This window comes from Psammomys obesus, unplaced genomic scaffold, assembly GCF_907164565.1.
Source record: "Psammomys obesus unplaced genomic scaffold, mPsaObe1.curated_primary_1811, whole genome shotgun sequence".
Lineage (NCBI taxonomy): Eukaryota > Metazoa > Chordata > Mammalia > Rodentia > Muridae > Psammomys > Psammomys obesus.
Window position 1 is genome coordinate 14767908 of NW_026596131.1, and position 26711 is coordinate 14794618.

At 49.9% G+C, this 26711-nt stretch overlaps 1 protein-coding gene across 1 annotated transcript in view; it reads left to right on the plus strand.

Annotated features, from left to right (window-relative positions):
* Rptor (regulatory associated protein of MTOR complex 1) overlaps positions 1 to 26711 on the plus strand; it is a 238570-nt gene that overhangs the window by 196224 nt on the left and 15635 nt on the right. Inside the window, exons 20-23 of the mRNA XM_055592285.1 lie at positions 5927 to 6045; positions 12208 to 12311; positions 12783 to 12966; positions 14714 to 14824. Coding sequence (XP_055448260.1) covers positions 5927 to 6045; positions 12208 to 12311; positions 12783 to 12966; positions 14714 to 14824 — 518 coding nt within the window. The remainder of the gene's footprint in view (positions 1 to 5926; positions 6046 to 12207; positions 12312 to 12782; positions 12967 to 14713; positions 14825 to 26711) is intronic.

Genomic DNA, 26711 nt, shown 5'->3' on the forward strand with positions numbered 1-26711 from the left:
ATCTGACACCCTCTTCTGGCCACTACAGGCACCAGGTAGACACATGGTACACAGATACATGTAGGCATGATACCTATACACATAAAAGAAAAAACAAAATTTGAGAAAGGGCGTTTCAAAGAGGAAAAGAAACAGCAGCCTTCCTCCCTGCCAGCCTTCTTCTCCTGTCCAGCGTGGTGGTGCCCACATCCACACGGAGACTCCAGAGCTGATGCAGTGTTTACAAGTCATGACTTGCAGAATCCGTTACTGGCAACGCTTTCCTGTGTAAAGCCAGTCTTTCACGTCAAGCAAAGAACAGCATTCTCTTTAGCCCCTTTCTCTGAATATTGCAGAAAGGCGTCAAAACCATGGCAACCGGACGGCACGTTTACATTTACACCCATTCTCGCAAGCTGCCCCCTCCCAGATGCCCTGTCTTTTTCCTCTCCCAGCTCTGCTTTATCAAAGCGCTCCCTGGGATGGCCTGCTCTCTGGCCTGTGGTCAGCTGACATACAGGCCTGGCCCAGTGGGAGCGCCAATCTCCACTCCACTCAGGTGTGGGTCTGTGGCGTCACCACTCCTCTGTTTTCCATAAGTCGTGGCTTGATGACCTCATAGGTCCTCTGAGCACCCCTTCTTTTTTCGGGGCCTCTCTTTCCCCGTTGCACACATGTGCCTTTGATCTAGCACTGCATCACATACCCGACTGTGGACTCTGGAAAGTTCTTGCATGCCAGGTAAGGCTGCAAATCCAGCCAGGAGCTAGCTTACTCCTTCCTTCAGTGAGGCTCTCAGCTGGACAGCCCGACAGGGGGCGCCCTGGGCTAGCCTCTAGCCCCTGTGAGACTTGATATGACCTCTGCTTCTCTGTGCGCTCCTTCCACAGAACAGAGCAAGGTGCTGTGGCTAGGGCACTGTCCCTGCCTGTCAGAGCATCTCTATTGTTTCCATGTTGTACCTGACCCAACTGTACCAAGACTCGTGGCTGCCATTTTTATTACCGAATTTCTAAAGAGCGGGGGAGTTTTCTTAAAAAAAAAAGTTATTATGATTGAATATGTGTATGGTGTGTTTGTAGGTATCTTCATACCATAGCACACATGTGAGGGTAAGAGGACAACTTTGTAGAGTCATTTCTTTTCCTTCCACCTTCAAATGGATGCTGGGGGTTGAATTCAGCTTACCAGGTTTACACCAGAAGTACTTTCTACTGACTGAGCAATCCTGCTGTCTGTAGAATTGTTTTTCGCTGCTGTATACAGTGGGCAGCCTTGCCTGCCCACGCCATCCATCTAGCTCCCTGTGTTTCTGATGCCCACCGTGAGCGTAGGTCAGCAGAGGGTGAGTAGAAGCTGGAGTGGGTGTGATGGCCCACGGTCCAGCCTATCAGAGGACCAGCACCCTCCTTACCCCTTGACAGTAGTGCCCACTGTCCACAAATGCCCTGCCAAAGCTCCAACCCCAGGAGGGAAAGTGGTGCCACCGTATACACCCCAGCTTCCCGCCTGTCACCTGTACCTTCATCAGAAACTTGTGCCAAGAGATTTTCTGTCTGGAGACTTGAGAGGGAGGGATATAGTCCCACTCCAAAGGCACTGGGAGCCTCAGAGGACAGGGCCAGGGTTTTTACAACTCTGCTGAGTAGTGACATTTTATAGGATGTCAAAAGTGCATCACCATGGTAACAGATCCAAGGTAGAGCTGATGCTAGAGGGAATGACAGCAAAACAGAGCTTCCCTCACCTTCACCACTGGTGCTGACCCAGAGCCCTGCTCTTGTGTGTACTCCAGTGGGAGCCAGTAACTGTGGAGCCTAAGCCTGGGAGACTGCAGTGGGGGCAGGGCTTAAATCCCAAGCTTCTTCCTTCCTCAGACATGGGCAGAGTGACTCCAGGGAGAAGACAGCAGCCAAGAACCCTTCAGGTCCCTGTGAGTACCGGTCAGTCAGCATAAAGGTGACAGCCAGCCATTAGCCACCTCTGCTCTTTCCCTCCTGTCAAGAGTCAGGAAGAACAAAGATCCTTTTCCATCTCAGCCCATAGCAGTAAGGCACTGAGTGTGCACTGAAAGATAGAGGCTGTGCTTGTGTCTGCCCCGACTGAAAGAAATCCAGCAGGGATTTGCTGAAGAAAGTTGAGTGCTGGGCATGTAGCTCAGTGGTAGAGTGCTCACCTAACACACAAGGACCAGCTTTGGTCCCCAGCACCGAGGGGTTCAGTGACCAAGGAAGCTGCATGTGTTCTGAATGGGGCCAGCAACCTGTGAACTTGATTCCTCTTTCCAGAAAAGCCTTGATTAAAGCTAAGCTTAGTGGGTCATCCAAGGGTACTGGGGGTCAACTAGAAAGACCATGCAGGTGCTCTGGAGGCCACTGGAGGTGACAATGACAGCCACACAGGTAGGAGGAGGCCGGAGCAATGGGTCAGCGTAACTCCCTGAAAGGCTCCATCAGGCCAGCAGTGTGGGCTCAGGAGGGAGGGGGGTCACTGGATTTTCTCTGAAGTACCAGGGTGTGGGACACAGCACCACCACCCCAGCCTTGCAACCTGTGTTTCTAAAGATGGGCAGAAGACTTGGTCATTTCTGGATCATCAGAGGACCTGACCTCACCGTGCCAGCTGTTTGAGGACTTGCAGCCTCATGTCCAGTACAGTCGCTTTCCCTGTAGGGAGCTTTCAGAGACTGCCTTCATCAGATGCAGTTTAGAGAGCTGTGGCCGCTGCTCTGGAAGCCAGTCCTAGAACATCGTGGTCTTTACTACTTCTCGTCTAGACGTGAGAATAGACCCTCGGTTCTCGGGCTCAGGAGGCCAAGCCCAGCTCCTGCCCCAGTGTCCTCCTCCTGCAAGAGGGTAGCAGGCTGCGTTGTGGAGATGTTAAGACAGGGCAGGCCATTTGGCAGAGAGCCAGGGAGAATCATTCCTGGCCAAGCAAGGGATGACATGAAAACAGGAAGCAATTTGTGATCCCAGCTTTGCTTTACTAGAAAACCATTGTGCTCTCCCTCACAGCTCAACAGTGGTAAAACTTGGATGTTGTATTGTCTGTGTGTCCTGAAGAATATCATATAGAATTCAAGCTCTACACAGTCAACCCAGTAATTGGAACAGTTTCTTTAAAGTAAATAACACTTTTCAGATGTCGCCCTCCTGTGTCCTGTGCGCTGTTAGGCCTTTCTGGCAGTGTTCTGTGGGTTCCTGATCTAAACAACTCCCAGAAGCCCCTGCACCTATCACCCAGCCCATGAGGCTCTGGGATACCCGTGTCTCTCCTACCCTCAGTTCAGGAACCCAACTGTGTCTGCATGTGTGATCATTACACCAACAGGTGGGCTAAGTACAAGTGTCATTAGCCACGCCCCCATCCCCTCACCCCCGGCCAGTGTTAATTTTCCCCATCCCCTTCCCCAGTCTGTGACTGGCTCCAACATCTGAGTCACACAGGTGTACCTTTAGCATCACGATCCTTGCAGCTCAGTGTCACATGGCAGCTGAGCTGTGCAGGAAGCTGCTTCCGATGCGTCACTCCCCTGGAGGGTGCCTGAAAACACTAATGTCATCTCTGGGAGTCCTTGCCGTCAGTTGGAGAGGGACTGGCAGCCGCATCAGAGGGGCCAGCTCCCTGCTTCTCTCAGTTGAAGCTGCACACACAACACATGGCATCTCTTCTGTCATCCGTGGGGGCCCTGTCTAGAGTGCACTCAGAGCCCCTCCTCCTCCTCCTCCTCCTCCTCCTCCTCCTCCTCCCCCCCCCCCTCCTCCCCCTCCTCCTCCTCCCCCTCCTCCCCCTCCTCCTCCTCCCCCTCCCCCTCCCAAAAAGGCATAGAGCTATGGCTGCTGCTTGGCAACTCCATGCCTCAGAGCTGGAAATCAGAGTGAAGACATTTGCCCAGAGATTCTGGGCTGATTGAACCGGTTTTCTTAGTCTTTAGTTGTAAATCTTGCCCACTGTTTGGAACCGTAGAGTTTAGTTGAAAAGTTGGTCCACTGCTTCTGAGCTACAGCACGTGAGAGTGTGGAGAAAGCAGGCTACTTTTGTTGGAGTGGCCCTGCCACTGGTCAGCCCAAGCTAGAGTGGGTGAGTGGGTTTGTGTTGTTCATTCCACTGCATCAGGCTTATCACAGGCCTGGGTCTCCTGGCACACGTGCCTACTGGCTCCTCCAGACTCACAGCTGTGAGCAGAGCTGGTGCTGAAAGTCTTAGGAGCTGTGAGTGCACCATGCCCACAGTGTCACTGCAAAACAGTGTGAGCAAGCGCTTCAGAGACATACCTGCCTTAGGGGCTGGGGATGTGGCTCAGTGGTTAAAAGCACTTAGTGCTCTGGCAGAAAACCTGGGTTCAGTTCCCAGCACCCACACCAAGGTCTCAACCACGTGTAACTCCAGTTCCAGCAGCTCTGATGCCTCCTTTGACATCTCTGGGTCCTCATGTGTACATACACAGCCTCAGGCACAGCCGTGCACACACCCATTTTTAAAATGAATTGTTTTAAATGCCTGTCTTAACAGCCTCTCAGTGGTAGGCAGTAACACTTTAGTCACCTTGGTCAGGAAGCCTGGTGAAGGGATATTCATGGCTGCTGTGGCTCAGGTCTCACCTGGCCCACCCCAGGATTAATGCAAGTTGTGCTCACCTTGCATCTGTAAACGGTCAGTGTGGGCCCAGCAGGGATGCACACCTACAGTGAAGTCTTGCACATGCTCGCAGTTCACCTCATTCCAAGTCCTCATCAGTCTGACTGAACTTGAATGTATTCATGAAGCCCGTTGCACTGACGTGCTCACTGAGTGGCACTGTGTCCCCTAACATTCAGGCTCTGCCAGAGCTGGCCAAACAAGGAACATGAGCTGAGAGTTTGGGTGACATCCTCCATGAATCTCTTGATGGTGTTGGATAAGCTGCCCTAAAGTACAGGGTGGAGTTGGTTGCCTTTGGCTATTTCCCATTCACTCCCGCATGAAGCGGACTCTGCCCGTGCCACCAGTCAAGCAAGGACACCAAGCTCCCTCTCAGCCCCTCTTCTCAGCAGCCACTGCTAGGGTCACTTCATTCCCTCCCTCTCTCTCGGCTAGTGTGGAGTGGCCCCTGCTCCCAGCAGGCTCCTTGCCCAGCTGTCCTGAACCCTACTGCCCATGCCTCCTTCAGGTTTCTGGGCAGTGGCCACTTGCAGGGGTCTCAGGTTTCATCTGTGTTTCTCCAGAGGCTTGGTGTTTGCCGTCACCTCTGAGTCTCACACATGCTCAACACCACCAGCCTTTCCTCCTCCACACGTGCTGAGGACTAGACCTGCTCCCTTGCAAAGCCACCTGCATTGTGCATCTCCCTAGGGCATCTCTGTGTCCTTGAAGTGGCCTGGCTTGACGGTCCAGCATGTGCATGCACATGCTTCCCATTGAGCCTGGCGAAAGTGCTTGCCGGGCCTTCCTCACCCTGCACATGGAAGACAGTGGCAGGTGGAGCTCTGTAAAATGAAAGCCAGCCCCATCTGCATAGTGAATCCCAGGCCAGCTGAGATATACAGTGAGACCGTTGTTTCAAAACGGTGACCAGGGGGCAAAGGAAGATGAGACTAGAATTCCTTTAAAAAAAAAAAAGAAAAAAAAAAAGAGGCATTTGTGTGTGTGTGTGTGTGTGTGTGTGTGTGCACGCGCTCAAATGTAGTTGCGAGTGTACCATGGCACGCATGTGTCGGTCAGAGGGAGTCAGGTCTCCCTTTTACCATGTGGGTATTGGAGATTGAGCTCAGGTCGTCAGACTTGATGGCAAGCATCTTCACCTGCTGAGCTGTCACAGAGCAGCAAAGTGGGAAGTTTCCTGTAACCCCAGCTCTCTAAAGTTCTTCCCTCAGCATGGGGTGTTGAGGAAATTAGCTCCCTCAGAAACCACCGCCACATGCACAGGGAGCTGCTTGCTGCTAACTTATCTCCTGTTCCTTTTTTCTAGGCGTTTCTTTTAATAGTGTTTACACTCAAATTTGGAGAGTCTTACTGCATCTGGCCGCTGATCCCTATCCAGATGTTTCTGACTTGGCCATGAAAGTCCTCAACAGCATTGCTTATAAGGTATGTGTATGAGAGATTGGCACTAAAGCTCTCAGATTTTTGCTTCTGTCATGAATATTCAGATAAGGAGCTCCAGGGAAAGCCAGGGCTACACCATAGCTTAAAAAAATAAGTAGAACTTTGAGCAAGTATTTTTAATTTAGAGCTTCATAGTGTATCCTGAACTTTGCTTTGTAGCTCCAGGTGTAGAGGCTGCCACTGCTTTTCAGACCTCTGTGACTGTGTGGTCTGTAGTGACCCCCTTCCTACACCTCCAAGACCCTTAGTGATAGTTCTGAATTTTTGTGCTCATGGTTTTTCTGTTGTTTTCGCTTTACACTTGACTGAGCTGCTCTTTTTTTTTCTCACTTGCTTCTTCTGTTTTGAGCTTTTGTTCTTCTTGTTCTCATTTCTTAGGCTAGAAAAGCATAGCCTTTGGGGATTATCACCTCCTCCCACTCCTTTTTATGTGCCCTGGGAGTTTGTGCTGATCCTTCCCATGTTCCTTCCCAAGTCTTGTACTCATCTACCCAGGAGCTGAAGAGGGTCAGCCAGAGGTTCAAGAGACCTCCCTTGTGGCCTAGAAGCTCCCTCCTCCCCTGTATTCTACCCTGCAAGTTCTATCTCTTCCCTGCCCCTATCACCCATACAGTGCTGAGCTCCACTTCTCTCCTATGCCGGTGGATACTGGCTGGAAGGCACTTGCCCTATAAGCTGGGGTGGTTGTTTTCCGTCTCTGAGTGATTATCAGCCATTGTACACATGGTTTCTGGAAATAGTTGTTTGGTGTTTTTCTAATTGTTTATTAAGTTAGTTCAGCTTTCAGAAGTAGCGCAACCTAGAAGTTATTCATCTGAATAAAACTTATAACTTCTTCATACAATTTAGAGCATGCAGAAAAGTTGCCAGGGGTATATGAAGAAAGGTCACCTGCCTGGTGCTGAAGCCTCAGCTGGCACCATTGTGCTGGGGAGTTGTCCTCGAGTGTCAGTGGGTGGACAAGGACCAGTATCTGTAGCTTTCTCATTCCCTGTGAGGTATGGAGCCCTGTGCCTGTGCTGTCTGGCAGAAGCGAGAGTACTTGCAGCAGCCATGTCTGCAGCTGATGTGTGCTGGGGCTAGCTCTTCACTGGAGATGTGCTCTGTCTTCTCCTTGGCTGATTGAAGTTGTCTCACTGAGTGCAGCTGTTGCTGCTTCAGTTCTGGGTAGTGTCACACATGACAGTAACAGCCTCCCTGCACCCAGCTCTAAAAGGCTGTAGTGGTCAATCTCATCTAGCTGTTAAAGCAGCACTGTGAATACCACAGAGAGCATTCTAGGTTTTAGATTCCAGATGAGGTCACATTTATAGGTATCCTAAGCATAGACCTGTTGGGTCAGGGGAAATTCTGCTGTTTTTTTCTGCCCAGTAATCTTCCAGCTTAATGCCAAGGTGTTGATTGTACCTGGCCTGGAATAGCCCAACTTGTTCAGTGCAGCCTGACTTGGCCTTCTCCTATGGAGATAGCCCTACTCCCTGCCCAGCCTGACTCCACTCCTACCATGAGCTTCCCAGCCCAGCTCACTTCATTAGGGTACATGTGATCCACTGAAGAAGCAACCGCCCTCCGTGGGCACTCCGCCCAGTCTGCTGATCCAGTCACTGGCCTAGTGAAAGGCTAATGGTTTCATTGGTTTTTGTTTGTTTAAGTTTTCTTTATTATGTGCACAATGTTCTGCCTGTATGTACACCTGCAAACCAGAAGAGGGCACCAGATATCAGTGTAGTTGGTTGTGAGCCACCATGTGGTTGAACTCAGGACCTTTGGAAGAGCAGCCAGTGCTCTCAACCTCTGAGCCATCTCTCCAGCCCCAGGTTTCATTGTTTAATGGCAAACCAAACAGTTATTACAGTTTGAGGCCAAAGGAAGGTAGGCAAGAGGAAAACAGGAAGCAGGGAGGGAAAGGAAGGTGGAGAGCCGGCTGGAGGGAGGGCTGCCCTCGCGGCAAGAGCTACATGTCCTGCTACTTGCTAGGAAATGTCGCTCCTACCACTTGTCACTCACTGCCCCTGCACACTCCAGCATCTCCCACCCAGCACGGTTTCAGGTCAGATCTTTATTCTGTTTTTGAGGGGGGGGGGGGTGAGCTCGTATCCATGCCATAGCACTTGTGAAGATCAGAAAATGGGGGATTGAATTGGTTCTCCCTCTCCACCACGTGGGTCCCTCAAGCTTGTCTCTTTAAAAAGCTATTCCTAGGGTAGTCATCCTAAAAGCTCATGTGGACATTAAGTCTCTGTAGCTTGTGTTCAGAGTTTGTAGACAGTTCCACTTCCTCATCACAGTGTGGCACCGAGGGGTCTGCTGGCTCACTCTTCCCTGTTGGAGGCACAAGGCAGCCTCCAGCATGCCGTGCTTACACAGGCCGCACAGCTTAGGACGTGCGCTGAGGACATTTTTACTTGGTTGGTCCAGCGTCTGGAGTATGTTGGTCATGGCAAGTCAGGACCCAGCTATTTGCGTTTATTTTACAGTGCATTGATATATTTGCCCTTACAGATACTATGCCTGAATTATTTAACACTGTAATCCTGGTGTCTGCTATTGAATTCATGACTGTAAGTTCAGTGCTGCAGACACAGCCTTGGGTGTTAAACAGGGTCTTTTAAGAGCTTCAAGTGCACAGAACAGTAGGGGCAGCTTTGACCGCCCAGGTCTGGCTTTAGGGTTGTGTCTCATAAACGCAGCTCTGAGCCGGGAGGGCCAGTGTTCTCCACTGTAAAGCACTGTGCCTCCTGACCACTACCTGCCCCATCAACAAGCTATGCCCACCCAAAAAACAGCCTAGCCCTCTCAGGACAGTGCTCTGTGAGGAAGCCTGAACCCCAGCAAAGGCCTCTATCCTGCTACAGTGACAGATCCCAGTGTGCTGGAGGCTCACTGCAGAAACCATAATGGACTGAGCCCCCTGCAGCGGGTGTGTGTGTGTGTGTGTGTGTGTGTGTGTGTTCAGCACTACTGAAAAATTCAGGAACCTAAAGACATTATGGAAATTCTTTTTGTCTGTGTCATAATTTCAATTTTAAAAGACACCTTATTTTCTCCTCTAGGAACTAAAGAGATTATATTTCACTTTATAAAGAAATGAACTTATTTTTGCATTATTTAACTCTGAAGCTGAATTTTTGTTCATCAGAGTCAAAATGGCCTTACTACTATGGCATGCCCCCAAATGCTGCATCCAAATATAGAAGTTGCTACTAGCTATGTCTGAAAGAGTCCACGCTTCTTGACAGCTACAGCCTGATTTCACATTTATACTTCTCTTCCAAGGACTCTCAGACCACACAGAGGTAGAAAGAGGAGAGATAATGGCTCCATGGAGCCAGCTGGGACCCGTTAGCTCTTGCTCTTTGCCCTGTACTGAGGATCGAGAGAACAGGGGTGCAACTCCAAACATGGGTGCTCAGATACAGGGTCCGGAGAAATGTGAATGCAAAGACATGTGAGCTCACCTAAGCATGGTAACACAGCTTCTGAATTGTCCCAGGAGCCACACCTTCAACAGGACATGTGCAGACCAGGCACTCTGGAAATTAACCAGAAGGGTCATGCACCCACGGAAATGAAGACTGAGGTTCCCAGGGGCGCATATCCAGAAGCTCTGCCACGAGAACGTACCATTGGGGTGGGGGTGTGACTGTTGGTGGAGTGCTTACCACCATGCGCAAGACCATAGGCCCACAGCCAGGGCCACATAGGACTAGGAATACTTGTGCAAGCCTGTAATCCCAACAGTAGGGAAATGGAGGATGGAGGGTCAAAAGTTTAAGCTAGCCACTGAGTTCAAGGCCAGCCTAAGATGCAAAAAAAGAAGCTCAAATACAAATAAAAGCATTGTTCTATCAAACATGTTGTAACCTAGCCTCCTAAGAGTGTAAGCAGAAGAATCGTAAGTTTGAGGCCAACCTGAGCACATAGTAAGTCTCTCTTCCCTTATACCCGACTTCCCGTTGTTGCTCGGTTACTTAGAGGAGCACCTGCAAAATGCCCTACCCTCACCAGGCACCCTTGTTCAGGAGCGCCAATCCCAGACCAGTGAGGCTGGGTGGGAGCATTCGCTGCCAGGTTTCTGAGGTTCTCTCCTGTGTTTGCCGCCGACTTCCAGTGTACTTCTAATTGTGGAAAGAGTGAGAGCACTGAGCCCAGAGCAAAAATGGCTTCTGGTGTGGTCAAGAAGCGTGGAGCACCTGCAGCTCCTGCTCTATCCCTAACTTCAATTTTGTGCCTGCCCTAGAATTCAGCTTAGCAAGGAGCACCACTGCCCCTCCCCCTGCCTCTCTTCATCCTCAGTGTCCAGACTGGAGTGCGTTCTCAGCCCTTCCTGGAATGGTGTGTTTGTGTCCTAGTGATTGTGTGCAGACTAGATGCCAGGCGACAGTCAGTCCCTGTGGCCACATCCATAAGGAACGCTCTGTTCACACTCCTCACCTGGCCCCACACTTGCCATCTCCGGCGCTGAGGAAGCATGAGCAAACTACAGTGATGCAGCCACAGAGCCTGGCACCAGAAGTCGCCAGCACCCTGCCCTGGCAGGCCCATCTCTTACACTGTTGTGAACACGACACAACATGAGTCTTGTTATGGCAGCCGTGGGTAGAGACCACATTGCATTGCCTGACAGGCTACTGCAGCAGGCCAAGCTGGAAACAGTGGGCTCCTGTCTCCATCTCTGTCTCCTGCAGCATTATTCTTGTGTTCTGGGCAGGGCAGAGTACCCTGGGGGTTTCGGAAACCCACCTCCTAAAGCTTCTGTCTCCCATAACCTGCTGTTTCTCTAGAAATTTTGAGAAGACACATTTTATACTCAGAGTCTACACTTAATTCTGTTCCCTTGTAGTCTTAAAGAATCATGTGGTCGCTGGGCTAGGGTCCAGGAAAGGGATACCTGTGGAATAGCGTGGAAACTTTGAATACTGTGCAAACATTTGTGAAACGTGTGTCCTACTCTCACAGTTAAAAGGGGAAGCACATCATTTAAAGACTGGCTCCAGCTCCACTTGCTGCTTCTATTAGAAGAAAGCTGCAGCTTGTCTGGGGAAAGGGTGCTGCCTGTGTAAATACTGTCTAGTGGTATTGTAGGGACTAGGATTGTATCCTGATAGTGAGCAGATGACTTAGAAACATGAGGCCTGGACAGTGACCCCCCAGAACACAGCTCTCCCAGTCTCAACGTTGAGTCTCGCTTTCTCCCCTGAGCTCCTAAAGGGCAGGCTGCTACAACCTGCTGGCACCTTACTAATCTAGGGGTTCACTGCATCACCTGGCCCTTTGTGAAGCTGCCCCAGCTCTCTGAAGAGCCAGAAGAGTCCACCAACCACACAGGCTGCTACAGTTTTGAGGGAGAGGCTTGTAGCCACCTTGGGACATGAATGTTGTCAACAGACACACAGCCAGTACGCTTGCCGACACTAACCCAAGCGCTGGCCTGAGTGCTACACCAAGGGCTGATGGGAAACTCCCTGCATAAAGCTCAGACCCTGTGAAAGGTGTGTACAGAATATGCTGGGATCTACCCTCCCACAGGCTCTTTTAAAGAACTTATTGAACTTGCCCCTGAAACTAAAAACAGCCCCGGTCATGTCTTCCCCTCGATGGTAAGTCCAGAGTGGCCACCAAGGACTCTGGGTGAAACCAGCCCCATCTGCAGGCCAGACCTAGCCTCCAACCTGCCTCACCCCTACTCTGCCAACTCACCTTTTCCCCTAGTCATTGCCTGCCCTGAAAATGAGTATGTCCATCCTCATAATGTGTGAGTCTGAAGGAAAAAGTGTGTGACAAGGGTGATGTTCTTTATCTGGTTCTGGAGACAGCACCCAGGACCTGTCAGGCTAAGTCTGTGCTCAGTCACCCAGCCACAGCCAACCCTGTGATAAGGGCTTTGAGACAGTTATTCTTAAAGCCCTTATTTTACCTCTCCTTGGTTTTCACAGACCCCTCTGAGCAGTACAGGACACTTGTGCCCAATAGCCACTAGTGACAACACTCTAGTTGGACAACAGTACTTCCTGACTGCAGGACGCCTGCCAGAGCCACGGCTGCCTCCCCTGAAAGGGCCACCTTGTGGCTCTCAGATGAGAGCTAGCAGGATGGGGGAATGTTGGGAGTGTCTCACTTGTCATCCCTCCTTCGCTCTTTTAGGCCACAGTGAACGCCCGGCCCCAGCGAATCCTCGACACCTCCTCTCTCACCCAGTCAGCCCCAGCCAGCCCAACCAACAAGGGCATGCACATCCACCAAGTGGGGTAAGTGCTCGCCAAGCCCTCTCCTCTCTGTGGTGGGGCCCCAGATGCCACTTCACTGCCAGGACCTTGCTTCGCTCTCCCTTCACTTCTCAACACCTCTTCACCCCTCCATCCTCCCTCCCTCCTTTCTCCCTAAACATCAGGAAAAGTCTAATGAAGCCTGATTTCTGTGGCTGTGGAATTTTGGGGAGGACCTAGGTTCTCTGTGTGGGTGAGCAACAGGCTGGCCTCTATTTCGTTATACTAGCTGCTGCTCAAGAAGCAGTGTGAGTAGGCATTCCAACTCTGGATTGTGTCATCTTGTCCTCACTTGTCCTGGACATCAGGGAACATCCAGCAAGCACAGTCTTCACTTAGCTTTGGCAAGAGACACGCCGGGCACTAGGACGTTCCTGGTGGAGAGATCGCTAAGGGAGAGGCCTGGAATGTCATCCCACAGTAAAGCATGCTGTCTGCTCTTCTCAACTGCAGGGGCTCCCCACCAGCATCCAGCACCAGCAGCTGTAGCCTGACTAATGACGTGGCCAAGCAGACGGTCAGCCGTGACCTGCCCTCCAGCCGCCCGGGGACTGCAGGCCCCACAGGGGCACAGTACACCCCTCACTCCCACCAGTTCCCTCGAACACGAAAGATGTTTGACAAAGGCCCTGATCAGGTACAAGGGCATGAGCTGTTTTGCAGCCCTGCGGTGTCAGAACTGGGTGCTGGGGGCTTTGCTTTCCTGACATTCAACACGATACCTTCGTTAAGGATCATTCTATTCCTGTGGCCCGGTGCTAGCCTTTGCCTTTAAGACCCTTGGAGACACAGTGGGACCCAGGCCCAGGCCCCCTCTGTTTGCAAGTCTCGTCTCCCTCCAGGTTGGCTCATCTGGTGGGCTACTCCACGAGTTACAATAAGCACATGGGGTTAACTCGCTTTTTCCCCTTCTTAGGTAAATGGCTTTCTGCCTCCACCTGAACAGCTTGCTCGCTTTTTCATAAACACTCCATTACTCTGCACAAGCAGGCGTGCTTTACAGAACAGTTCAGCAGAGAGGAGTGTGCTGCCGCCCCGGGCTCCAAGAGCCCCAGATGAGCCGCATCCTGTCAGCCACTGCACAGTAGAGAGGGTGCTCAGGGTGTCTCTCAGCAGCAGAGGGTGCCATGGCTCACTTGGTCATCTAGGGAATTAAGGAGCCATAGCTTGAAGTAGTAACACACACCTGGAATCCCAGTCCTCAGAATGCGGTGGCAGGAAGACCACTGGTGTTCTTTCTACACCCCAAGCTCTGAATCAAAAGAAAAATAGTCCCAGCTCTCTTGTGAGTTCAACCTGGAACAGAATCACAGTGTTAATGGCTAGCAGGCCCATGTGGCGGCCATTGACACCCCGCCCCCTCCAGCCCTGGGCAGCCAAGCACCCAACTTACGTGCCTTGACAGCCAGCACGTTCCAAGTACAGTCAGCATCCTGTTGACCCCTGACGTAGTGGGAAGCAAGTACAGAGTACTATAATGTAGGGGAGCAGTACATCTGCAGCCTTCCCCCACCAGAACTCTGCAGTGGAGCCAAGTAAGGCAGGGAGCCCGTCTCCACCTCGACCCCTGATGGGAGGAGCCCCTCTCTGCCAGCAGTCTGAGCCATTTCTTCAGCCCTGGACCAAAGACAGGGAAGTGGCAGAGGGCGTGGAGTGAGAAGACCACTGACCCTGATGGCCACAGTCTGCCTGGCTCCTGTAATCGGGAACAGTAAAGGCATAGGCTTCTTGGTACCTCCCCAGGTGTCAGAAGTTTGAACCCTGACTGACCTGCACTGTCACTGACTGCGTGGCTATGCCTCCCCTGTTGTCTTCTGTGGCTGTTGGAGGGCCACCTGTGCTGGCTAGTGGAGAGAGGGCACAGGCCAAGCAGATAGGCCCGCCCGCCCATGTGGCTCAGGGAACAGGAGTCAGCCAGGCTGGGCTGGCCATGGAGGGCAGCGAGGCAAATGTAGATCTTGCTTTTTTCCCTTTATTTTTGTTGGGGGTGAGATCCAGGGCCCTCATGAATGTTAGACAAGCACTCATCCACTGAGCCACACCCAGCCCCTTGGCCATGTTTCTTATAGTCACCACCCCAGCCCTGCTCAAATATGCTTGTAGACTACAAGTGAGAAGAGCACAGAACGGTCATCTGTCACAGAATTGTTCACTATGACCATCGTCCTAAGTCAGGCGTTCTTTCAAGTGTAAGCAGTAGAGGAGCACCAGGCTTGTGGTCACAAGCTTATGATCCCAACACTCAGGAGCCTAAGGCAGGAAGATCGACTCCAGGCTACACTGGGCTGCATAGTGAGACCCTTTCTCAAAATCTACCATCAGGGTAGGAACAATGAGACTAAAGCATTTCCTCCTGATTCTGCTCTTCCTTAAATACCCTCAAGACCACAGACGATGCAGATGATGCCACTGGACACAAAAGCTTCATTTGTGCCACGATGCAGACTGGGTTCTGTGACTGGAGTGCCCGCTACTTTGCCCAACCGGTCATGAAGGTGAGTACTGAGTCCTTTGTCACCTCTGTTGCCTCCATGCCCCCACCGGATGCTGGAATCTCCATTCTGCTTTCTCCTTGCCCACATGTCCCCGGTGTTGACCTTAGTGTCTGGTCCTTGCTCCTCAAACTTCTTAGTGCCACTCAGCCACATCCTAACCCCTTTGGCTTGTGAGCCTGTTAGCCCAGCTGTGGCCTGAGCAAGTGGGTGGGGAGCCGTAGGGGTGGGAGTGGGGCTGAGCTCAGTCACATTCAGCTTGGCCTTTGGTTTTTGTGGCTCCTGTCATACTTTGCCTACTGTTGGAGGATGACACCAAAGTGCTGTCATGGTACAGGTGTCAACGCTTGCTACTTTGGTACTTCTGTCAGCAACAGACAGAAGAGCCAAAGTAGCCCACTCTGCTTTCATCCTGACTTCTCAAAGAAAGCACAGGCCGAGAGCCAGCTGTCTAGAATTTGCCAGCATCACCTGTCACCTTGTCCTCCCTGGCAGAGTCTCACTCCCTCATGGAGGAGTGTGCTCAGGTCCAGGCTCGGTGACTCAGCACTCTGGGGACAATGGGGAGTCAGTCTATAAAACTGTCTTCTGGTTCTTACTCTGCCTTAGCTGTAATGCAAGATGTGTCGAGACTAGAGATTTGCACCCAAGCTAATGGCCCCAAACTGACACTTGGTCAGTCTGTCTCCTCTGTTCGAGTGCTGCAGAGATTGGCTTTCAGGTTTGTCTGTAGGTCTGAAGCAGGTTCTCAGAACATCTACTTCCTGCATAGTGACAACTGAAAACTGAAAGCTACAGATTACTCTTAATTGGCTGTCTAGCGAGAGGCTCAAGTAAGTTCTCTGGAAAGCCTCTGGACTCCATCACAGCTTCTGCTGCTTCTCTCTTTCCATAGTGAAGACCGGTCTGCCAGTAAAGCACAGAGTAACCGTTCTTAGCACCTTCGGCAAGCGGTGAAGGTCTGACTTCCTAATTACCTGTGCTGGGGTGGAGGGGCACTCCCTTCCATCTTTTTGAACAAGGGCTGGAGAGATGGCTCAGCTGTTAAGAGCACTGGCTGCTTTTCCAGAGTTCCGAGTTTGATTCTCAGCCTCCAAGTGGTGGTTTACAACCATCTGTAACTTCAGTTCCAGGAATCCAGTGCCCTCTTCTGGCCAACATGGGCACCAGACACATGTGTGGTACTCAGACGTAGATGCAGACAAAATACCCACACTCACATAAATATTTTTTAGATATTTAAACAAGCATATAAAGTATAAAGTGGCCAGACTACATCTTGGGCCATCAGTCTCTTCAAAAAAAAACCATTGCTTTGTTAAGATGCAAAATAATTCAAAAATAATCAAATGTAGATAGTCTCTATGGAGTCCTTATAAAAGCAAAAATTGAGATCTACTGAAATGTCTATCAGAGACTGGATGGTTAAAAATTCTGAAATAGGCCAGGTGGTGGTGGTGCACACCTTTAATCCCAGCACTCAGGAAGCAGAGGTAGGCAGATCTCTAAATCTGAGGCCAGTCTGATCTACAGTGAGAGTTCCAGAATGGCCAGGGCCATACAGAAAACCTTGTCTCAAAATGCCAAAATAAATATTCTGAGATGGGTTTAGGAGTATAGGTTAGTGATGGGTACTTGCTACCATGCCCACAACTCTTCCATACCAGCACTGCAAAAACAAAATAATGTCTCCTCAGGGTACAGGTTGAGTGTGTGGCTCAGAGGTGTACAGCTTGCCTGTTTTTCTAGAGGCCCCAAGTTCCATCCAGTGACACCCAAGAAAATAAAATAATAGTGAAGGAAAAGTTATAAAAGATTTGATCATATACTGCTGCAACTCTTAAGAATTTTTAACAAGTTTCAATGTTAATTACTAGCCAGGCAGAGTGGCACACACCTATAATCCCAGCACTTAAGAGGCAGAGGCCAGCCTCGTCTACAAATCGAGTCCAAGACAGCCAGGTCTACACAAAAAAATAAAGTTATCTTTTGAAAAAAATAAAGAAAGTTATTTAAAAATAAATAAAGAAACTAGCAGCATCCACTTGTGGTAATGCATACCCTTAATCCTGCCACTCAGGAGGTTGAGGCAGGAGAATTGTGACCTCAGGGACAGCCTGTACCATATTTGAGACCCTAATTTAAAACAAAACAGATTTAAAAATTCAGAGCATAAGAAAATGCTTATGGGGCTGGAGAGATGGCTCAAAGGTTAAGAGCACTGCTTGCTCTTCCAGAGGTCCTGGGTTCAATTCCCAGCAACCACATGGTGGCTCACAACCATCTATGATGAGATCTGGTGCCCTCTTCTGGTGCTCAGCTATACATGCAGGCAGAACACTGTACACATAATAAAGTTTTAAAAATTAAAAAAAAAAAAATGCTCATGGTGAAAGCTTTTAGACAAAGGCCAAGAGCTGAACCTCTAGAGTAACAATAGTTCCATAGGCCGTTGTTACCCCACATGCTCCTGGGAAATCCTAGAAGGGACCTTGGTGACCGTGGACACCTTGATGGTAGTGGCACTGAGTGTTTCTCCTCCACACTCATCTCTGGCACCTGCTCTCTGGACGCCAGGCATAAAGGTAGTAATGTAAGGAAATGGGCCTGCAGATCTTCCCATTGTTGGGGCAGAGACAAGGTCAGGCCCACGGCCACCCACTGCACTTACTTCCCAGAGGCCATGTTGGCCTCACACGGGAGGGTGTGCCCTCCTGATCCCTGGGACAGCAGTTAAGACAGGAAGGAGAATACATTGTCTGGACTTGCAGTGAGCAAGAGCTGCCCAGATGGTAAGGAACCCACACTGGAAGCACTCAGACACAGGGCACCTCCAGAATTGCCCTTTAGAGCCATGCGGGCCACTGAGACATTTACCAGCAGTGTGATTTCCTGATACAGTTCGTGCTTAGGGCAGGGGAGGTTGGATAATATACACACGGTCATCTGCTTCCCTCCCACCGTGGTGGCAGAGATTTGCAGTAATGGTGACTTCCTGGGACACTAATGACAAGCTTTTCTTGAAGGCCTTGAAAACTGCCTGGTCTCTGTCATCCTTGTGAGTAAATGGGAGGAAGGGCACAGGTGACTCAGAATACATTGCCCTCAGACTTAAAACTGAACTCAGTGTGTTCCCAAAGGACTGCTTATAGTGAACACTCACATCCCTGGTGCAGGGCAGAGTCCTCAGAGGCTGGTGACACTGGCTGGGCCCGACCCTGAGGAAAGCTCTGTGTGCAGTTTGAGTGCTCTTCAGCTCAGCATAGACTCCATACTCTTCTGCAGTACATGGGGGCCATGTCACCACCACAGGAGTCAGGCATGGACACTGCAGAAGCAATGGCCAACAAGACCCCCATAGAATGCGATTCTCAACCTGTGAGTCACGACCTCTTGGGGTCCGATAGCCCTTTCACAAGGGTCATACATCAGATATCCTGCACATCAGCTATTTACATTATCATTCACAACAGTTATGAAGTAGTGAGAAAAATAACTTTCTGGTTGGGGTCACCGCACATGAGGACCTGTATGACTGGCAGCATCAGGAAGGGTGAGAACGGCTGCCCCAGGACCTACTGCCCCAGACAGAGGGCACAAGGAACACTTGGCAAATTAGCAAATGCTTGTTTTCCTGGGACCTGATCAGCCCGTCTCAGCGCTCTCATTGGTTCCCGCCTGCGGTGGCGCCACTGTCAACCACAGTGCTCTCTGTAATTCTGGGTGGCAAACTCAGTCTCAGGACTGAGGGACCTCAAGGAAACTTTAAGCTTTCAAAGGGGTAGCAGGGCCTGCTTTATCTGATTTGAAAAGGGCGTCTCACTTGTTCCAGGTGGTGTAAAAGGCATTGGTTTGTTGTTGTTTGTTTGTTTCAAGTCATCTCATGGTGTAGCGTGCATCAGGCCCCTGTGCTGTTGGCCTGCCTACAGACCTAGAAGTTGTAAGGCTAGCCTGAACTGCTTCAGAGGTGTGCGAGAAACTAAAGCTCAGATAGGAAAGGAATGTGTGGCTCACTGGTTGCCTCACAGCTGCAACAAAATGCCTAACGAGGGACTTGAGGAAAGAAGAGCTGATGTTGGCTCACAGTTCCAGGATGTGTCATGGCCGCAGGAGCACGAGGCCACTGTCTTTTGTGTTCAGTCAGGAAGCACACAGAGATGCTGGTGCTCAGCTTGCTTGCTCCTTTGCATTCACTGCAGGACCCAAGCACAGATTGGTGCCACTTATACCTAGGGAGGGTCTAATCTAGATAATCACTTGTAGTCGCGCCCACAGGCTCGTTTCCATGGTGATTTTGAATCGCATCAGGATAGCAGGATTAACCATCACACGTGACAGCAGTGAGCCCCTAGCGGTTAGGACTGAGTATACAGAACTCATGGTCAGATTCCATACAGGTCTGTAGGAACCATGTAAGAGCCTCTCCCTATGCTGTCTGTGCTGCAGTGCACAGCTCAGTGTCTGTGGGGGGAGGGGGGAGCCACGGAATAGTCCACAGCTCAGTGTCTGCGGGGAGAGCCACAGAACAGTCCACAGCTCAGTGTCTGCTGGGGGAGCCACGGGATAGTCCACAGCTCAGTGTCTGCGGGGAGAGCCACAGAACAGTGCACAGCTCAGTGTCTGCTGTGCAGTTCACAAAGTTAAGACAGACTGTCGTGTGCTTAGAGAAAGAAATTGTTGACTTTAGTTTTGATGGGAATGTTTTTCTTCTCTTAGCTGGCAAATTTCAAAGACTGGTTTTGTCTTTGAAAACTTGCCTCTCGGGTATTGGGGAAGCCAATACCATCAGGTGCTGTACATGGGAGGGAAGTGCCACTCTCCCATAGGGAGACCCGCAGGAGCTGTCAGAACTAAGTGCTGTTTCCCCCAAAGCAGTGGTCCTTCTAAAAAGTGCGTCCTCACAGCCATTAGGCGTGTGTGTTGCTGGTCCTAAGCTGTGCTGTGTAACACTGGCTGTAATAGTCAGGAATTGCAAACCAGAACAGAACGTTAATTAAGAACATTCGTTTAAAATGCCACAGCCACACACTGCGGGAATATCACACAGCCATTAAATTAATGACTGTCTGTGTATGAAGACGTGGTAGGATGCTGTTACATGACCAGCCCACAAAAGCTCATCCAGACACTGCCCATCAAGCCAATGGCCAGGGGCTTAGAGGAACTGAGTCATGTTTTATACTAGCTATTTCTGGGTTTTGATTTTTTTTTCTTTAAAGAAAGAATAGTTACTTGTTTTATAATTTAAACAAATTAAAATACGATTTCAATTAGAAAAAGAGCTCTAAGAGTCAGTAAACTTCCATGACACTGAACAGAAGGTACCAGCACGTCAGAGCACAGCCCTACACCTTTGACTCAGGATTTACAGGACTCGCTGGCCGGACACCATGCATCTCCTACCCTTGGGTAAATCTGCACGTCTATGAAGCTGGCCAAGAGCACATTATTATATTGTAAAAAGTCAGAAAATGAAAACCATGAGGCTAAATGAACTCACCATAATGCAAACACACAGGTTCATCTTGATTCTGCTACATTTGCTGACAGCGCTATGGGACCACTCTTCCACCTGATTTGAGTTCTGAGAATGTGTGGAAAGAGTGTGTGGAAGCTCTAAGCTGGTTCTACTGTGTCCTGCTATGGTAAAGCTGGAGTTCCACCCCAGAAATCGGAAATGACCCAGGATGGAGTCCTCACTATTCATGAACCTTCAGAGGCCAAAAGGTGCTGAGCTCCAGCAAAGTGGAGTCTCGTACTGCTCCCCTCTGTCGAGAAAAGGCTGGACTTAGCAGGGAGAACTCTCCTTCCCCATGTGTCTCTGGAGACGAAGTAGAGAGTTCCCGTCCCTCAGGGCCTCTCTGTACAGGCTGCTCTGTGCTGTATATGTATATGTTGTGCCATGGCCCATAAGACATAGTAGAAGGGCCATCCTCGCTAATGTGAGCCTGGCAGAGAGGAGCATCATCTGTGACAGAGACACCAGTGCCCACCCTATCTCAAAGGACACACCTTACAGGCCCCTCATGGAAAGGGAGCAAGTGCTGCTATCTCCAGACACTGGAAAGAGCCGCCCAGCTCAAAAGAGTGAAAGACAACACCTCATTTCCAGAGCCACCAGAAAAGTCACCAATCCGGATTCTTCATAAGGGAGAGGGAGCAGTCCGCGCACATCCACCCTTAGAGCCTGAGCCACAGGCCCTGCTTACAGCGCTGCAGCAAGGAGGCCTTCCTGAGCACCGCCAGATCAGCTGCTCCCAGCGGCAGGCTCAGCAGCTGACTTGCAGCAGAGAAGCTAAAACGTAGAAACCAGCCCCACAGCACCCACAAGAAGGGCAGGAACTGCCAAGGGGGAGCCCAGAGTGACCAGTGAACCCAGCTCAGCTCCTTACACATCAGCCAAGAGAGAACAAAACTGTTTACCTTGCTCTCTGCTATTCTGCACAGGAAGCGTAGAATTCATTTAAAAACTATAAAAAAAACCAAAATTGTCAGGCAAGCACTGTCAAGAGACAGAACCAGTCATAACGGGACTCAACTCTGAGGCAACCCAGATGTTGGAACTAACAGAAATGGAATGTGAAATAACTGACTAAACAATAAATGCAGAGCAGGGCACCATGGTTCGCCCAGTAAATCCCAGCAGTTGGGAGGCAGATGTAGGAAGATTGTCATGAGCTTAAGGCCAGCCTTGGCCATGTAGTGAATTCCATGACACCCTGGGTGCAGAATAAGACGCTAGCATGAAAAACAAATCAATTAAAATATAGGGCAAATGAGAAAAAGTGGAGAGTACACATAAAGAGACAAGGAATTTCAACCAAAGAGGAAACTAAGAAAGTCAAAGGAGGTCCAGTGAGATGGCTCAGCAGATAAGAGTGCTTGCCGCTAACCTGACAACCTGAGTTTGATCCCTAAGACCCACATGGTGGAACTGGAGAACTGACTTCCACAAGTTGGCCTCCAGTTCTATTGTGTATTCACCCTGATGCATACATGTGCATTCATACACCCACACACATAAATAGGTTTAAAATTAAAAAAAAAAATAGACGGGTGCTGGTGGTGTACACCTTTTGTCCCAGTGCTCAGGAGGCAGAGGCATGTGGATTTCTATAAGTTCAAGGCCAGCCTGTTTTACCTAGTGAGAGCCTGTCTCAGAAGATAGCAGCCAGATGACGTCAGTGGTGGAAGGCCTGCTGTTAAGATGGTGCTGTTCTCAAATAGATCTGTGCACTCCCAGAATCTGGCTTTGCAAATTAACAGGTTTGCCACTGAATCACAATGGAAATGCAAACAACAGAAAATTAGACGTAGAAGAATAGCAAAACAGGGTGGTTCACACATCTCATTGGCTGTGCTAATGAAGTCTGTGTGATCTGACATGAGGACAGACAGGTAGCAAAGCATGCCAGGCATCCCTACTGTGACCATAAACACGACTCAGAAAGTGATAGGGCCCTTGATTACAGACAGGCACCCTGAGTCTTCTTGGCTGTTAAAGGAAAGTGCCTTTGTCTCTGTCAGTCACTCACAAAACTTTGTAGTTTAAAACATTACATATAAGCCAGGTGTGGTGGCACATGCCTGTGATCCCAGCACTTGGGAGGCAGAGGCAGGTGGATCTCTGTGAGTTGAAAACCAGCCTACACAGAGAAACCCTGCCTCAGAAAACCAAAAACAAAACAACAACAAACAACCCAAAAACATTACGTATATCAAAAACAGACTAGTTTTACCAGTTGTTACCATCTGACTGTGTTAGTGTCACAGGGTCCCCTACAGCCTAGCTGCACTGAAAGCCTTGTTCCCAGCCAGTGGCACTAATTTGGGAGTTGGTGAAAACTTGTGAGTTGGAGCCTCTGGGAAAGTAGGCCTCTGGGGCACCCCCTGGGGAGATGCACCTCTTCTCCAGCCCCTGAGTCCATCGTTCCAGCACATGCTTCCTGCCTTGATGCCTCGCCACAGCCCCAGAGCAATGGGGCCAGACCACCATGGGCCAAAGTAAACTGTTCCGATGTAGACCAGACTGGCCTGGAGCTCATTATGTAGCTCGGCTGGTCCCAAATGTAGCATCCGCCTGCCTCAGCCTCCCAAGTGACAGGCTTACAGGCATAGCCACTATTCCTCATGTCACCTTCTCTTTTACATGTGTATGTCAGGGTTTAGTCACAACAGCTGAAGTCTGACTGATACAAATGGCAGTTGTGACCAAGCTTTAAGGAAGAAGGATCAAGTGTGATACAGAAATACAGGTGTAGACTGTTTCCAACATGCTTTGTGAAGACAGCATCTGTGTGATACCAAATCAGATACACTGCAAGAGAATGAACTACAGTTCAGTGGGCCCAAAGTGTGTAAGGAAGTATTGAGGAGAAGCACTCTCAAATACTGCTGAGCACATGAGCCACCGCTCCCTCAGCGAGTCAGCGTTAGTCAGCCTCCTGAGTGAAGACATGGAGGAAGACAAACTGCACAGCTGTCTTCATAGCTGAGAAGGCTCTGACAGAGCCCAACAGCCATTCATGACACAAACTCAGCAAACCTCTTTTCCCTTGTGAAGGACACCTACAAAGCCTGTAGTTAGCATCATTCCTATCAGCAAAAGACTTCAAACCAGCCCTAAGTAAGGATGTCTGGCCTCACTGCTTAATGTTCTCCCAGAGGCCTTAGGCCTGTGTGCATCAAGGCAGAGGAAGCAGTACGTGCAGGTAGGAAGGGCAAATGACAGCGTCTCCATCCCAGACATCTCTGTGTTCGTGCAGAGTCCAAGCCTGCAGGGTGTCACCTGACTCAGAGGTGTGCTCCAGCATCACCTGCATCTGTAAGGAGCAACTAGAAGTTCAAAAGTGACATCAGTGCTGTTTGCAATGACACTGCAAAACAAATGCCTTGGTATTAAAAAAAATACTGAAAATTCTAATACTATAAAATAATTGGGAGAGGCCTTGTTCCTAGGTGGGCAGGCTTAATGGCATATAAGTGCTGAGCGCCCTAACTGGCCACTGAATGCAGTTCTGCTCAAATTCTCAGAAAAAAAAAAATTGACAACTTAAAATATAGAGAAAAGCAATGAAACTACAATAACTGAAGAACTTTTGCAATAGAACAAAGCTCCAGGGCTCAAACTGTCTTATTTCAAGACGGTCAGGTTAGTAGTCAGAATGTGTGTGGAACTGGAGTGTGGTGAGACCACATAGATCAATAGTGTAGAACAGAGCACGCAGACCTGGAGTCACGCAGGCAGGCTCCATTGATTTTTCAGCAGAGGTGTGAAAACAGTCCAGTTCAACAGAGACATTTCCAAGAAGCAGCCTTGATCACCACCTCACACCTTACAGACAAGTAACAGAGTGAATTATTGTCCCACATGTGAAACCCAGGCTGGTACACTTTTGGATTATATAGATCCTTTAATAAGATACAAAAAGCACAAGCCATACAAGAAAACAAAATGATGAGTTGGACTTCATCAGATAGAAACTCCGGCAGCTCACGTGAGCATCCTCGGCTGCACTGGACAGTTGTACCCAGGCCAGATCTTAGTTTAGGTTTCTGTTGCTACTGTGAAGCACCATGACCAAGACAACTTGTTGGGGAAAGAGTGTATTCAACTTACACTTCCACATCACAGCTCACCTTCGAAGGAAGTCAGGACAGGAACTCAAACAGGTCAGGAACCTGGAAGCAGAGCCATGGAGTGGTGCTGCTTACTGGCTTGCTCTTCATGAGTTGCTCACTCATCCTGCTTTCTTACAGAACCCAGGTCCACCAGCCCAGGGATGGTTCCACCCACAGTGGGCTGGGCCCTCCCCCATCAACCACTAATTAAGAAAAGGCTCTATAGGCATGTCTACAGCCCAGTTTTATGGAGGCATTTTCTCAGTTGAGCTGTGCTCCTCTCAGATGACTTTAGCTTGTGTCAAGCTGACATAAAATTACTCAGCACACCCTGGTTCTGTGAGTAAAGGTACTTGCTACCAAGCCAAATGACCTGAGTTCAATCCCTGGGTCCTACGTGGTAGGAAGAGAACCCACTCTTGAAAGTTGTTCTCTGAGGTCCACATGTGCACCATGGCATGTGAACATACACACACACACACACGCGCGCGCACACACGCACACACTAAAATAAATGTTAAAAAAAAAAAAAAAGGACTTGCCTTTTGTTAAGAAAATGAAAGTGAAGGCAGTTGCGGTGGTGCAGAGCTTTGATCCCAGCACTGTGAAAACAGGCAGGCAGATCTATGTAGCAAGTTGCAGGCCAGCCAGAATTACATAGTGAGGCCCTGGCTAAAGAAATGAAAATATTCAGGCCTGGTGGTGCACCCCTGTAATCCCAGTACTCTGGAATCTGAGGCAGGAAGACCTCAGGTTCCAGGGCAGTCTGGACTATATAGTGAGACCTTGTCTTAAGAAAAACAGAGGGGAGAAAGAATTTTTCACTTACAATTTTTAAAAAAGATTGTGTATTTTTTTACTTGAGAACTTCCAAAATTGATGAGAAGCAACAACCCCACACAGGCAAACAATATTTGCACGATGCTTCCTGAGAAGCTGTAGATGGCATGTGAGCACACAGGAGATGCTCGCCACCAAGGGCAGCAGCCGTGGAGTCGTGAGATGGCAGGCGACGGGATCTGAACATTCAGTCCCGAGTGCTGCAGAGGCCGGAGCCTTCAAACGCTCTAGCTGAGCGTCGAGGCGTCCTGCGGGTAACTTCCCTGGACCAGGTTGCATCGTGTAAGGCAGGTGAAATAGGATGGATACCCGGTGGTATCTGGCTCCTGGCCATCCACCCAGAGAGGCCTCTATATGGAAGTCTGTGTTCACAGTATCGAGAAGTGTTACATTCGTGCTGTGTGGTCAGAAGACAGGTCAGTGTTTGCCGGAGCCTGGGGCCAAAGGGCAGACTTGACAAGGAGACCAGGGAGACATGTAAACATGCTGGGGGCACCCAGACTGCTCTGCCCAGATTGCTGGTAGTTGCGTACTAAACATCTGCCTACAGAGGCTGAGCTTGCAGCATGTAAATCCAGCCAACCTGGCTGCAGAGAGAGGGCACAGGTGTGCTTATTTGTGTGCAGATAGTGGGCCTGAGCTCCGGTCAGGGCTGCAGGGACTGTTGCCTGGTTGCCTGCCTGGAGAGGATAAGGAAGACTGTGAATGAGGGACTGAGGATATAGTCCAGGAGCAAGAGCAGCTCCTGTCGTGACTCCACAGGGAGGCCTTGCTCTTTCTAGTCTTAACGCCTTTCTAACGTTAATGCCTTTCCTTGGGGTCCTCCCCACTTTTGCCTTTGCCCAGGCCTTTTTTCAGTCTTTATAGTCACACTTCTTGACACTCCTTGATCCTTACTAATTCCCAAGGCACCAAAAGTAAGGCATAGCCCAAAGCTCCAGACTCCACACAAGACCTGCATAAGTGGCATGTCTTACTTCCCTGGGTTCCAGGGCCCCAAGTGCCTTGTGACCAGAAAAGGCCGGGCCTTGCTTTCAACTCCCTGTCTCAGCTGCCTGTGCCTCCACAACAGGCTTCAGCTCTACTTGGTCTTTCTGAGAAGCCAGGAGGTGCAGAACTGGCATGTCACATCCTAATCATGTGACACTGTTAAATGACCCACATCCCTCTAGAATCTCTGCTCAAGAGAGGCTCCCAGAAGCTATGCTACTTACCAAAAGGTTATTACTCAGAGCAGAGATAAATAAATGGAGAGAGAAGCGGGGAGGGGGACACAGCCACAAGAAGGGAGATGGTCTTTTTGGCCAGCCTCATCTGGTCCCCACATCCTGAGAGCTGGTCACCTCCAATGGCACCATGCCTATGCCTCGTCACAGTAAACTCCCTGCCTCCTCTCTGTACTCTGTGCTGCCTGTCACAGGTATAGCAG